Here is a 13,796-nt window from a genome sequence, read left to right on the forward strand (position 1 = left end):
TGGCTAGCAAGAAAGGGGGAAAGCAGTGCTTCCTGCACGGTGCGATGAGATCTTTCGTTGGTTTAATACTTGCTGCAGTCAGGTCCTGCTTAGCCTAACTCACCTGCCCTCTCAGGCCTGGGCACTGCTTACGGACCCCGCTGTTGGTAGCTGCACGAGCAGACAGCACCGTGGCCTTTCCTGCCTGACTGCACTGATGTGAACTAAATGAAGCAGGCAAACCAAGAAAAGATAGCCGGAATGGGAAGCTCCGTTTCGCTAAATCAGCTTCAAATCGCAAACCGTTGCAGCTCTGTCTGCAGATATCTCCTTGCCCCCGTGGCCAAGGTACAAAGGGGCCTCGCCGGAGCAGAAGGTGCACACGCAGGAGATTTCCAGTGCCTGTGCAAGCTGAACGTCAACGAGCCCCGCTGGAAGGGAAGGCAAACCCTGCGCTGCCACGGCTGCGGGGTACGGCCCTACAGAGGAACTGCCTGGGCAAGTGGGGTGCACCCGAGCACCTGGGGTGCTCAGCTCCCAGAGGGACACTGCAAATGTTGTGGCAAATCAGCTCATATCGCGGGGCTTTGATTGCAGTGTGAAATGTTTATCCCATCACACGTACCTGGGCATTTTATCTCAAGTGCTGCGCATCGCAAGCAGAAAGGAAAGGCTCGGGGAAGGCGCACAACATGGGGAAACGCTTGTTCCACTGATCTCAGGCCAAACCTCCACGGGAGGACGTGGGTTCTCCGTGAGGGTTTTGGGAATGTGTGCCAAGAAATATCTTTCATTTAGAGCTGAAAAATATCTGACTAGATGGAGCTGAATTAATTTCTGACCTAAACACTCCCCGTTCCAGACGGGCTGGAGATCCGTAGATATGGGGCTGGTGACAGAACACGTAGCTGGAGTGGGTCGGACGAGGTAAGCAATTGTTCCTCTCCTGAACGCTGAACGTGTTCGGTAGGCATATCTCTAATTATATGATTACAGCCTGTTTATACCCGGTCCTCTCCCTTGCAGGGAGTGTCAAAACAAGTGGAAGGATGTGCTTGAGTTGCCAAATTGGAACCCCAAAGGGCTGGGCTCTCCTTTTGTTTTGCGAGATTTCCTACGTGATAGTCAGCAGAACTGCAGCAGAACGCGTGTACGGGGGAGATTAATATTGCGCTGGCAAGTTTAATATCAGCTTTCTCTACCTCGATCATTTGACTTCGTAACCTTAATGGGCTATTAATGTAGCTTCTTTGCAGGTAATCCTTAAATAAGTTCCTGTTTTTAATGGCCTTAAATACATTCCCTATTTTTAAATATTTCATTATTTGCTCTTCCAACTGTTTTAATCCTGCTCGTGCAAGCATGGACTTTGCTACCTGCCCTATTTTTTGTTCTCCACAAGTCCACATTGCAGGGGCTGTTTCCAATCCCTGCTTGTTTTAAATGCTGCTTCAGCCCTGCCTTTCACAGGGTAATTCTTGCCTGCCTGCCTGGGGTAACAAACCTCCAGCAGACATCTGTAGGAGCTCAAACAGTTTCTCTGTCAAGCCCAGTTATTTATTTATTTATTTTACACTTAAAGGCCTTCAGAATTACTCACCTAATTGCAATGCCATCTCTGTATGGAGAGTTTTGTGCTGCTGTGCTTGGTTTTGGTACCCCTCCATCTCAAATTATGCCAGTTTGGTAACCATATCGCCTGTCTTGGTTAAATGTATGGGCCCAGGTTCTGTTAGCTACCTGAACGTAAACTGACTCTAGCCTATAATATATTTTTCATTCCCCATCACTAACTTTTGATTAAGATACTGAAAATAAACCTTGTCTTGCTGCAACTTCAGGCCTTTTATTTTTATTTTTTTTTTTAAGAGGGGGTAACTGAAATCACTCATTAGACCTGACCTCTCTCTCTCTAGTTAACCTTCTTCCCCCAGTCAAACAGTAACCCTGCCTCCCAACTCATTTGTATTTCTAGTGTTTGGACATTCTCATCTGTACTGATGCCATGCTGCATGGTTCTTTCGACCAAGCAACACCTCAGCTGGTGCTGCAGGTGGCCAACACGGCAAACAGCTCCCATCGCAGCCCAGAGCTGCCAGTGGCAGCACAGCCTGGGTGAAGCGACACGGATCTGAGTCCATTCCTCCATCTTCAGTGCACACAGGGCGGTTTTAAAGAGAATCCATTGGGTTCGTGACCAGGTAGGAACAGAAGCTCCGTGGCCTGTCTCAGATCCGGGATGCGGTGAACTCACGGTGACACCAACCAGCTGCAGAGGAGCATCAGAACAGAGCTGGGCATTCATTTCCCCACGCACCTTGAAGATTTAAGTGCACTGACTGCGCCAGAGAGCTCCGGGTGGCACAGTAGCCTGCTGAGGGTATGCACACGAGGCACAGCAGGGACCCCACTGCAACCAGTGCGCCCAGTCCAGCACTGCGTCGGCCTTGTGAGCAGCTGCCTGTGGCGACAACCAGGCTTCGCTGACAGCTGTTACAACACCAGTTAAACATTAGTTTAGCTACAGCAGCAGCACGATAAATCTGATTGGAAAGGCAGCGGGTGCCAAGAAATGGATGCCAAGAAATAGAGCGAGAGGTTCCCAGCTGACAGGAGCTGCGCTTTGTGCTGTGCTGCTCCAAGTGCTGCAGTGGGCACGGTGGCTTCACCTCTCCCAAAGTTGGGAGCTGGGGCTCAGGCACAGGCCAGCTGCACGCAGACGTTGCCTTTTGGCACTAACCTACAGGGTTTTCAATATAAATCCCCAAATCCCAGCAGGGCTCTGGAGAGAAGGGATGGGACCAGATCCCTCTGAACGGTGCTGGCATCGTGGGGGCCTTGCACAGCATCAGCCCCAGGGGGACCTGTGGCTGCAGAGGGCACTGAGCCTCCGAACTGCCTGCTGACACCTGCAGCTCTCCCAGCTGTTCCTCACCAAGGGAGGTTCCTTCACCAGCCTGAAGCCACTTTCCCCAAACATCTTTTCTCCTCCGGAGCCGAGTTGCGTGTTTGCTGACTCCTGGCGCTTCTGTCCTCGTGGCCTTTTTGGTGCCAGTCCCTTGGATCCGTCACAGCTTGACAGAGACCAGAGTCCTTCTGCCCGTGTCAGAGAACAGGAGCCACAGGCTGCTCCCTCCCCAGGAAAGCACGAGGCAGCTCTTGGAGCCACGTCTTCATGTGCCATTGCCAGAGATTCCAAAGTAACCAGAGGCTCTTCAGCGAGCTGTGGTCTGGCTGTTTGCCATGGAAAGAGCATGCTCTTAATAATGTTCCAGGCAGTGTGCAGAGCCAGCTGCTCCAGGAGGAGACAGATACCTGTGTTGACATGGCTTTGCTTGTTTTCCCTTGCTCTAAGGGCATCTCTTCCAGCTGCGCTGGAACAATTGCAGGGGGTTGCTCCTGGCAGCACGCACACAAGCGCTTTGCCTCTGCACGCACAGGGATTAAGGCAAGCAACTGTCTCCCTTCCTCCAGGGGAATTCAGAGCCTCCTGGAAGATAAGGAACATGAAAGCGGGAACAGAAACACAGCTGAGTATACACACGCTCCCTGCTGCTTCCCCAGTGAGAAGCGGGGATAAACGCACCCGTGCGGGAGCGCTGCTAGCACGGCCGCTTGTCCCAGGGCCTGCGGCTCCCCTTGCTGCCACAAATGGCTCTGAAAGACTTTTCAAGGACAGACGTTGCCTGCAGTTCTGACCTGTCCTGCCAGACCAACACCCACCAGGAAGGCAAGCGGCTGGAAAAAACACAGCTCCGGCTCTCACTGCTTTGGCCTCCTCTGGCGGCTGAGCTGCGGCTGCATCGGTCAGAACTTGCCCCGCTTTCAGGCCCAGCTCATTTGTGGGACTGGAGCCTGCCTCGAGCTGTTCCCCTCCACCCCAGCCAACACATCTGAGAGACTCCTGCCAAGGAGGGAAGGGTTGCTGTCTGTTTCTCCATGCAGCAGCCATATCGGAATGGTTCATATTGAACCGAAGACAAAACTGAAGCCCCCAGAAAGTGACCGTGATGTGTGATTGAGGGATAGATCCTCTGCCTGAAGCTGTTACCCCCCCCCCCCCCCCCCGTAGCACCCTCTGAGCTTCAGACGTGCAGTATTTAAAAATCAGGTTTCAGCAGCCCATAGAGCTGACTGTGCAGTTCCAGATGAAGCGTTAGAAAGATGCAGGAACCAAATTCTCCACGGGGCCTCCTGCATCCCCTCTTAGGAGATGGAAACACGATCTGAGCAACCCAGAAACCTGTTCAGCTCCTCCTCTGCGATTCATTTAGGGATCAAAGCACTTCATTTTTACACCCTGCATGGCCTTTAAAGCAAGACACGTTTTCGGATGCCCGTGCATTTCACCCAAAGCACACCTGTGAGAAGACAACCTCGGCTTCTTTCACCCAGCTGGGGGCTGCAGCCCCACCGCTCAGTGATCTGCACTGCCAGGCCACCATCTCCCCACTCTCTGCCCTCTCCGACACAAAAAGCTCCAGCAGCACTTGTGAGAAAGCTGCACTTTAAGAACCCGGCCGAGGAGCAGCTCAGCACAAAAGTATCATTTATGCTGAGACGCACGATAGAAATTGGTTAAAGGAGCATAAAGCTGGCTTTTATGAAAATCTTTCTCTCTTTGCACTTTTATGGTAAGTTCCACTCGTCTGTTGTGGTTTCTTTCCATGGCCCCCAGCAACTGCAAAATACTTGGTGGTTTTAAGCAAAATACTTGGTGGTTTGGTGTTCCTTTGATTCTAGGCTTTGGCCATTATTAACCTGGCTTTGCAGGAGGCAGGGAAGCATTTCCCTGCACTATTTGTTTACGGACCCTGCAGCTATTTCCTATTATTTCCTATCCTCCTACTTTTCTTGTTCTTGCCAGGGAGTGAATTGTCAGGCACGTAAAATAACACGCAGAGACTTTTTATAACACATTTCAGATATCCCGCTTCTCCTAAACACTCACACATTGTAAAAACTGCCCGTGCTGATACGGCAGCGTCTGTCACGCAGCGTAACAGAGCTCTGCGGCTCCGAGGAAATAAGCAAGACGAGTAGGAGATGTAATTCCAGAGCTCTGTCTCCTAGTAAACCTGGCCCTGTTTTTGTCATTCCACAGCCCTTTCCTCAACTCTGCTGAGCTCCTTGACGCGCTACGTGCTGGCAGGAGGTTCCAGATGCATCGAGCTGCAGAAATTGCAAAGATCCTACCTTTAAGCCCTCCTGGCTGCCTACACGATGACAAACTGAATGTCGGAGCTCTAGAACTGCGAAGTCCTCCTCCAAGTTATTTCTTAACAGCCCGCGTTGTCTTCCCTGCTCTGCCAAGGATTTGTTCTGTTAAGAGATGAGGACTCATGGAGACGCCCTGGTGCTATCAGGCCCAGAAACCAAGACCTTTTTGCTGACCTGCAGAGCTAGGGAAAGAAGGGGGCCTCGATTTCCAGTCCCCGCTCTGAGCACCACTTGCCTACTTCCATGAAATGCACCTCAAAGAGGGAAAGGTGTGAACGCAACCTCTCACCAAGGGGTGGCTTGTAGCAGTTACCAGAGACAGATCTCACAGCCTCCTGCTGCCCAGCATAGGAAGACCCTCATCTCGTGAGTGAAGTCTGTGCAGCTATTTACGTAGAAGAATCCATTTCCAGATTAATTTAAGAGCAATCTTCACGTGGAAATAAGGGTTTCTGCTCTATCTTGTTGATGATAAAGATGGGCTGCAAGATGCGTGTTAACAGGTCTTACGTAAGCATTTCCTGTACCTGAAGTCTGGCTCTCGTCCTTTTTTTCTTTCCTAGAAATTCCTGCAGGCAACTGGAAAACAGTTTTGCAACATGCTAGATAAACAGTGAAAAGATTATGTATGTGGGGCTAAATTTTGATTAGTTCCTGCTAACATGAGGACTGCTCAGCACTTCACTAGATGCTCCCAAATCTGATGTTGCTGCCTATTGCATGCAAGCAATCCCCCTCGAGGCAAGATTTGCTGACTGCAGACATTCTTCCTCTACAGCTCAGTTACTATCACAGCGGAACTGCCCAGGCTGAAATTCCACACAATGCTGCTTTTTCCTTTTTTTTTTTGAGGGGGGAGTCTGGGTGATGGGCTCCTGCAAAGCCCTGCGGCATGGCTGCACCTTTGTCGGGAGGATGTCCCTGCCTGCGCCGCGTGGACTTCAGGGCTGCATCCCACAGCTTCTCCGTGCTGCAGGAAGCCAGGATCCTACCCGAGACTGAAAGATCCCAAGAACTCGTGATGCAAGTTTCCTAGAGCGAATTCCCAGCGCGTTGTACGAAATTTCCTCTTAGCATTTCCACAATCTCCAAAATCTTTCTACGTGATCCTAACTCGTAGGAAAAAATCAGCAGGAACCACAAACCTGGGGCCCCTGGAGGATGCATCCACTCGGCGCATCTCTCACGCTGCGAGGCTGGAGGAGTTTCCTTTCCCATCTCCGAGCAGCACCGCACTGCAGTGGATTCAAATCTCTGCCACGCTGATTTGAAGGCTTTGACCTGAGATCTCCCAGCTCTTCAGGAAGCATTCTACTGCCGGGAAAGGCTGCTTTGAGCTTTCCTGTGTATTCGATGGGAAACTGTTGAGAGAACTACTGCAAAGGCAGCCCCATTCAGGCGCAGCAGTGACCTCTACCACTCCTGCTTGGGCCATCCTCATAGAAGAGAAGCCCAAAAGTGCTGTGAATCACCCCAGAACCGCTGCACCTCAGAATGTCACAAGAGCAGCCGGCACTGTCTTGGAAACAGCAGCATCCTCCACAGCGATGGGGCAAATATTTAATGCTGATTAGCACTTCAGCTTTGCAAATTTAATGTCAATGAAAGTCAGCCGTTGAATCCCACTACTGAAATAAATCTCCTTCACTTCTGAAGACGTTGCTATTGATATTATTTAAAAAACAAAACAAAAAACCACCACAACACCCACACTGTTCAAATATGCAAAACTTACCAAAGATTGGATTGTCTACAAGACAGAGGCATCTTCATTTATTGTTTCGTCTTCTGCTGTCACATTGTCTGTTTTTGTTTTCTTTCCAGGTCACCAGTAAGGCTGCCTCCACCTCTGCTCCACCCCAGTGCCACCCACTGATGGTTGCCCAATATCAGGATTTCACACATGTTTTTTGAGAGGTGTCATTTACTCAGCATTAGCCAAGCTGATATCCCCAAGCCTGTCCTGCACAGCGATGTCTTAAAAATGAAACTACTGCACAGTACATTTTATATTGCAGTAACATAGACCAGGATCTAGCTATTATAGATCGAAACACATCCCTAGTAAACAAACCGAGTGATAAAGTGACATTGAAGTGATGCAATCCCACTATTTCTTTGCGCCTGTGCAGAACCCACATGAAGCTCTCCTGCCCTTCTCGGTTACATTTCCTCAATGAAGCTGTTCAACTACAGAGCTTAGGGCTAAACAAGCAGAAGGGCACGGAGAAAACAGCACAGTTTTCATGTTGTACGCGCATGTGACACATTTAGCAAGGGCACAAGACTCACTTTCTACCCCAGCGAGAGCCTTAATCACCAGATTACAAAGGTACACTCTCCCTCCCACTGACGGCCCACAGCTGAGGTTCGTAACAGAGCAGCCCCAGAACAGCCGACGTCTCAGTTGCTTGACTTTTATATTACGGCAGAGTCTTCAAATCTGAAAAGTGCAGGTGCTCGAGCACTGGAAAAGAAAGGACTCGTTTCTCCCTCACCTGCTGTCATCAAGCCAGACCAGGATGCCTTTCGGGATAATCTACCTGAGGCTGTGCCTGCCTTAGGCTCCTGCCACCAAAATGGTTTCAGGAGAGAGACGTGAGGCAAAAGCCTCTCCCACAGCCATGAGGAGCAACATTTTTAATCTTTACCTACGACAGACCTTGATTTGGTGGTGAACAAAGAACTTCATCGCCCCAGCACAATGCCAGCTGCATCAGTACCCGAAGTGTTTATTAGCACAGCATACTGATAGACCTGCTGCAAGACATGTTCTCGGGAGATGTGCCTCAATATAGCCACTGTAAAGCTGCTCCGTTATTCACACAAGAGTTTGCAAACCGAGAGTACAAACTGGACCGTGACTGCCGAAAGACTGAGAACTGTGCCTGCTGCAGGCTCCTTCAGTTTTCAGTCAGCTTTGTGCCCATCTTTTAAAAGAGAGAGGCCAGCACTGGATGCAGTATCCCAGCACTGCTCTTGCCAGCTGCTTTTACAGAAGAGGAATCGTCTCCTGACATCTCTGTTTAATACGCACACAGCTGTTTTGACATTCTTCAGCACTGAGACACTCGGTCATCAGACGCTGCTTGTCCAATGATACAAATCCTTTTCAGGAAGGAATCTCTTCACTCTTCCTTCCTGGACATACCATGGGCTTGCATTTTCTTTATTTGCCATTCTATCAGCGAGCTCTAGCTGTATCTTATTTTATTTCCAAGTACTCAGTTAATATAATCACGTTAGTTAAAATGCCTTACACACGCTTTAGGTGCCATATACTCTTACAGGTTACAGTTGTCAAGTAGGATGAGGTTTTAGAGAACCTAAATGTTAAGGTTTGGGGCAGGGTACATCTCCTCTGAAAATCAACAGAAGATACAGCCTTAAACCCTACAACTGCTTTGGCTGTAATTTAGACAATTTATGCGGCCACCATGATTCAACACAGCAGTCCTCTTCTCCTCTTGCCCCTGTGCCAGCATCCACATTTATAAGACTGTGTCACGAACCAATCAGCCTGAAAGACATCCTACCACACGGAAACAGCTGCCACACGAGGAAGAAGTGACAGAGAGCAGCCAAGAAGGCCCGGGACCACTTCTAGCAACAGTGGCAGATCAAGCTACTTGGTGAAACTGTCACAGTGAGCTGTCCCTGCGGGTCACTGGTGACCTCCCACCAGCGACACCCTCCCCACGTGGGCTCTGGTGAGGAACCAGCCGTGCCGATGCTGCGTTTCTTGGTTAGTTTATGGATCGGTGCCCCGGGCCGGGGCAGCCAGCAGGGCTGTAAGTCAATAAAGCCGTGGCGTAGCCAGGCTGTGGTCAGTCAGGCGCAGGGTGGCCAAGCCGTGTTCACCCAGCTGGGCTTCAGTTCGGCCCCTTGAGCTGTCCGGTAGCGGGGCGGCTGGGCTGCAGGGCTTCCTGGCAGCCAGTGCTCATCATCCCCGTCCCCAGCCCAGGCCGTGTTGCCGCTGTCACTCGTGTGCCACGCGCTCCAGTGCCACGTAGAAGCTGTCCTTGTCGTCCAGGCAGTGCCAGCCGATGGGCCCCGCCTCGCAGTCGGCGCACACCAGGAACTTGACGTTGCCCACGTCGCGGGTGAAGCCCACGTTCTCAAAGGAGAACATGTCGCGCACCAGCCAGTGCTCCTGCACCACGTCCCCGCCGCTCGCTGCCGCCGCCACCGCCTTCTTCCTCATGGCGGGCAGGAGGAGCTGGGGGGAACACGGCATCACCGCCCTGCCTGCGGGGGCACCACCGCCTCTCTGCCCCCCTATTCCCCCTTCCTACCTCCCTCTGCCCCCCACCTCTCTTTTTGCATCTCCTACTTCTCTGCCCTCCGTCTCTGGCCCCCCACCTCTCTCTCTGCCTCCCCCCAACCTCTCTGCCCCCCATTCCCCTTCTCTGTCCCTCCCCTCTCCCTCTGCCCCCCCATATCCACCCTCTGCCCCCCAAGCCTCTTTCTGCCTCCCTCCACCTCACTGCCCCCCTATTCCTCCTCTCTGCCCCCCACATCCCCTGTGCCCCCCAGCCTCCCTCCGCCACCTCCCACCCCCTTCCCCCCCTCCCCCTCTCTTCCTGTACTCCCCCACCTCTCTGCCCCATTCCCCCTCTGCCCCCTCGTCCCCCCCCGCCCCCCAAGCCTCTTTCTGCCTCCCCCCCCCCCTGCCCCCCCTGTTCCTCCTCTCTGCCCCCTCCCCTCTCCCCGTGCTCCCCCCCATCCCCTCCCTGCCCCCCCTTTTTACCTCCCCCCCCCCCCCCTCACCTCCCGCCGAGCGAAGGTGGCGGCGCCGGGCAGCAGCACCCTGGAGCCGCAGCGCTGGCACAGCACCGCCTTCAGGTTCCGGCCCTGCGCGCACACCAGCTCGGCCGAGCCCGGCGCGGCGGGAGGAGAAGGAGAAGAAGGGGCAGGAGGGGAAGGAGCGGCAGGGGCAGGGGCAGCGGCAGCAGGGGACGGAGGCGCCGCCGCCGGCTCCATCCCGGCGCAGGCCGCCGCCATGGCCGCGCAGGCGCGCTGGGGCCGCCACCGCCCTGAGGAGCGGAGCTGGGCAGTGACGTGAGGCAGCGCCGTGCGCATGCGCTGTGCGGGAGGGGCGCTGAGGGGCTGCCCGTCATGTCGCCCCCCCCCCCCCCTCAGGTCACCCCCCCCCCCTCCTCAGGTCCCCCCCCCCCTCCCTCAGGTCACCCCCCCCTCAGATCATCGCCCCCCGGATCTCTCCCCAACACATCACCTCAGATCACCCCCCTCAGATCGTCCCCCTCAGATCACCCCCACACACATCACCCCGCCCAGATCACCCCCCTCAGATCACCCCCCCCCCCACATCACCCCTCTCACATCACTCCCCCCCGTCGAAGATCCCCCCCTCAGCCCGTGTGGCCGCACCCAGAATCACAGAATCGTCTAGGTTGGAAGAGACCTCCAAGATCACCGAGTCCAACCTGTGACCTAACACTAACAAGTCCTCCACTAAACCACATCACTGAGCTCTAAATCTGAACGTCTCTTAAAGACCTCCAGGGATGGTGACCCGACCACTTCCCTGGGCAGCCCATTCCAATGCCTAACAACCCTTTTGGTAAAGTTCTTCCTAATATCCAACCTAAATCTCCCCTGGCGCAACTTTAGCCCATTCCCCCTCGTCCTGTCACTAGGCACGTGGGAGAATAGACCAACCCCCACCTCTCTACAGCCTCCTTTAAGGTACCTATAGAGAGCAATAAGGTCTCCCCTGAGCCTCCTCCAGGCTGAACAATCCCAGCTCCCTCAGCCGATCCTCGTAGGACTTGTTCTCCAGACCCCTCACCAGCTTTATTGCCCTTCTCTGGACCCTCTCGAGCACCTCGATGTCCACCCGGGGCGCTGTGCCCAGTGCTGGGCTCCCCAGGACACGAGGGACACGGAGCGAGTCCTGAGCAGGGTGCTGAGGTGGCCGGGGCCTGGGGCACCCCTGGGACACGCTGAGAGAGCTGGGGCTGCTCAGCCTGGAGGAGAGAAGGCTGAGGGGAGACCCATCCGTGTGTATAAATGTCTGAGGGCAGGGTGTGAGCAGGACGGAGCCAGTCTCTGCGGTTGTGCCCAGCGACAGGACGAGAGGCAGCGGGCACAAGCTGAAGCCCAGGAGGTTCCGGCTCAATATGAGGGGCACCTCTGTGCTGTGAGGTGGCAGCACTGGGACAGGATGCCCGGAGGCTGTGGGGTCTCCTTCCCTGGAGATATCCAAAACCTGCCTGGCTGCCATCCTGCGCAGCGTGCTCGGGGTGACCCTGCTGGGCAGGGGGCTGGCCCAGGTGATCCCCAGACCCCTTCCCACCTCGGCCATTCTGTGACTCTGTGAGGTGGACGGAGATGTTCCTACGTGAAGTGGGGCAGTTTCATAAGCTGGCAGCGACCAGTTGGCAGCCAAAATCTGTTTGTTTGCTGGACAGCTGGGCCCTGCAGGGACAGGCAGGGCCTGGCTTGTGGTGTCTGGGAAGGACGGAGGGCAGGCGGTTCCTGCGGGGCTGCCGCGGGTGTTTGCTTTGACCCCATTTCTGAGAGCCTGGGCTGAGCTCGCTCCAGCACAGTGCAGCTCACGGAGGCACAGAGGGAACTGATCCAGTGTGCAAAGAGGGGGGAAGAGCGCATTGGAAGGGGCAAGGTGCTGACATTCAGAGCACAACGGTTTCCAGGACAGGAAGCTGGAGTTCGTTCAGCCTGACCCTGACCAGACAGCAGCAGGCTGTGCCAGGGACTCCAGGCAGCTGTGCCGGAGGAGCCCAGGTCCTGAGGCCCAAGTGACTTCAGCTCACCCGTTACCGAGTGTGAGGCCCTGTGGGTTTGTGCTGATCTCAGGACCAGCTGGGGGCCCGCTGTTAGCACTGCTGGAAAAAGGGAAGTGGCCCACTTGATTGGAGCCACTGCTTTTTTCGGGGTACAACACAGAAGAGCCCCGGTTCCAGCTTTTTCCTGACTGTATCATAAACATGCACCATTCTCTTGCTGCCTCCTGAATGGCTGCGCCTGAGAACTTTCAGGAGGAGCCAGAAAAGGGAACAGATGTTCAAGGTACTAAATAGGACACAGGATTTCATCAGAAATCCAGCTGATGAAAGGCTCCAGCTTGGGCAATCCCAGAGCCTTGGCTGCTGCATTATTGACTGCAGCTCCACTCCCTGCCAGGAGCTGGAAAGTGAGCATGGCTGTTTGACACAAACCCATTGTCCTGTGGATCCTGTGGGTATTTGTGAGGCTGAGCATTGGCATCGGAGCTCCTGAGCCATCTCTGGGCTTGCAGGGCTGAGAGGAGGGCGGAGGCAATAAACGTGGTGTGAAGCTCACCAACACCTGCTGTAAGCAGCCCCAAGGCACCCACTACTCAAAAGCAAGTCCTGCAAACCACCTGCAGAAAGATCTGCACTTGGAGCAGACAGCTTTGCTGTCACTGGTCTGCAAGGATCAAAGCCAGCTCCTTTCCAAGCAGATTTTGATCTGTTCCGTTTTTCCTTCAGTGACAGCCTGTGAGTTTTCTCACGTCCAGCTATGCCCAGATGCAGACCATTTTGCACATTTATATTGTTCATTATCTACTTGGAAACATCAATTCCTCTTCAAACCCTTCAGTACATCCTGTTCCAGAAAGGCAGTGATGGGGTCTGCTGGCCACCGTAAGGCCACGTCCTGCCGTGACTGAGGTCGGAGGCTGGCAGTTTGGTCTGCTGAGCTTCAGCAGAACCACCCACTGAGCACGCTTGCTAGCACTGGTCTCTTCTGGAGCTGAATCCCCCCAAAAGGCATTTGCAGGAAAGCAAGACTGTCTGGGGAAGGAAAACAGCTCCAGACAGCTCCAGGTGCAATACTGGAGCCACGCGGTAGCCTGGAAAATTCCCTCTATGTGCCTCTCTGCCAGCAGCAGAGGTGAATGGGGTGCAGACCCTGATCTTGTAAAATCAGGGAGTACTTCCTTGTCCATACTGCACTCTCACAAGTGGGAACTTTAATCTTTTTGGTTCCTTGTGTATTTCCAGCTGCCAAAAGAGTTACAGGGAAGTTCAGCCCAAGGCAGGTCAGCCAGGAGGAGCTATTTAAAAATCTCAAATAACAGGTGAGGTGTTGGCTTGGGGACCAGAACATTCAGAGCCATCAAAGGCTGCTGGGGCAGGACACAGCAGTTTGTCTTAAAATCAACAGAAGGTTTGTAGAGGGAAACCAGGAGAGCAGTCTGCAGCTACGCCATTGACAGCTGAATTAATACCGCGCTCCATTCATCCCACTCTTCCATGGTGGACAAAGGAGCTGTTATTTTTCGCAACTGCAGACTCTGTTACAACAGTATCATCACAGGCTGTTTTCCTCATCTCTGCTGCCACTCTTTGCAAGCACCTCTTGCAACAAATTAATTCTCAGTTAGCAAATCCTCCCAGGCCCCACGGGCTTCTGCACTGCGGATCCCAAGGGGATGGAGCCCTTGCTCTTTAATGCCACTCAGAGACCTAAGCAGCAGGGCAGAAGCACAGCTGAAGGTGGCTGCCTGGTCTAACCAGAGTTTTATACAAATCCTCAACGTGGGGATCAGGCAAATGTCTTGAGGGTAGAGAACAGAAGCTAAGCTC

At 53.6% G+C, this 13,796-nt stretch overlaps 1 protein-coding gene across 1 annotated transcript; it reads right to left on the reverse strand.

The window, feature by feature from the left end:
* Window positions 1–6,940: 6,940 nt before the first annotated feature.
* On the reverse strand, window positions 6,941–10,244 carry RABIF (RAB interacting factor). Its single transcript, XM_080569123.1, has 2 exons — window positions 9,970–10,244; window positions 6,941–9,418 (listed from the first exon to the last, which is right to left on the reverse strand). Exons 1-2 carry the CDS (start codon window positions 10,201–10,203, stop codon window positions 9,179–9,181), a joined length of 474 nt encoding a protein of 157 aa, XP_080425249.1. The 5' UTR covers window positions 10,204–10,244; the 3' UTR covers window positions 6,941–9,178.
* Between the last annotated feature and the right edge of the window lie 3,552 nt (window positions 10,245–13,796).

The sequence above is a fragment of the Anser brachyrhynchus genome (genome assembly GCF_964034855.1).
Source record: "Anser brachyrhynchus genome assembly, chromosome: 27".
NCBI lineage: Eukaryota > Metazoa > Chordata > Aves > Anseriformes > Anatidae > Anser > Anser brachyrhynchus.

Excerpts from the sequence above, each read along its gene's own strand:
- RABIF (XM_080569123.1), bottom strand. The coding sequence starts at position 10,203 with ATGGCGGCGGCCTGCGCCGGGATGGAGCCGGCGGCGGCGCCTCCGTCC. Across the intron at positions 9,419-9,969 it reads CCACCTTCGCTCGGCGGGAG|CTCCTCCTGCCCGCCATGAG; the intron begins GTGAGGGGGGGG and ends TGTTCCCCCCAG.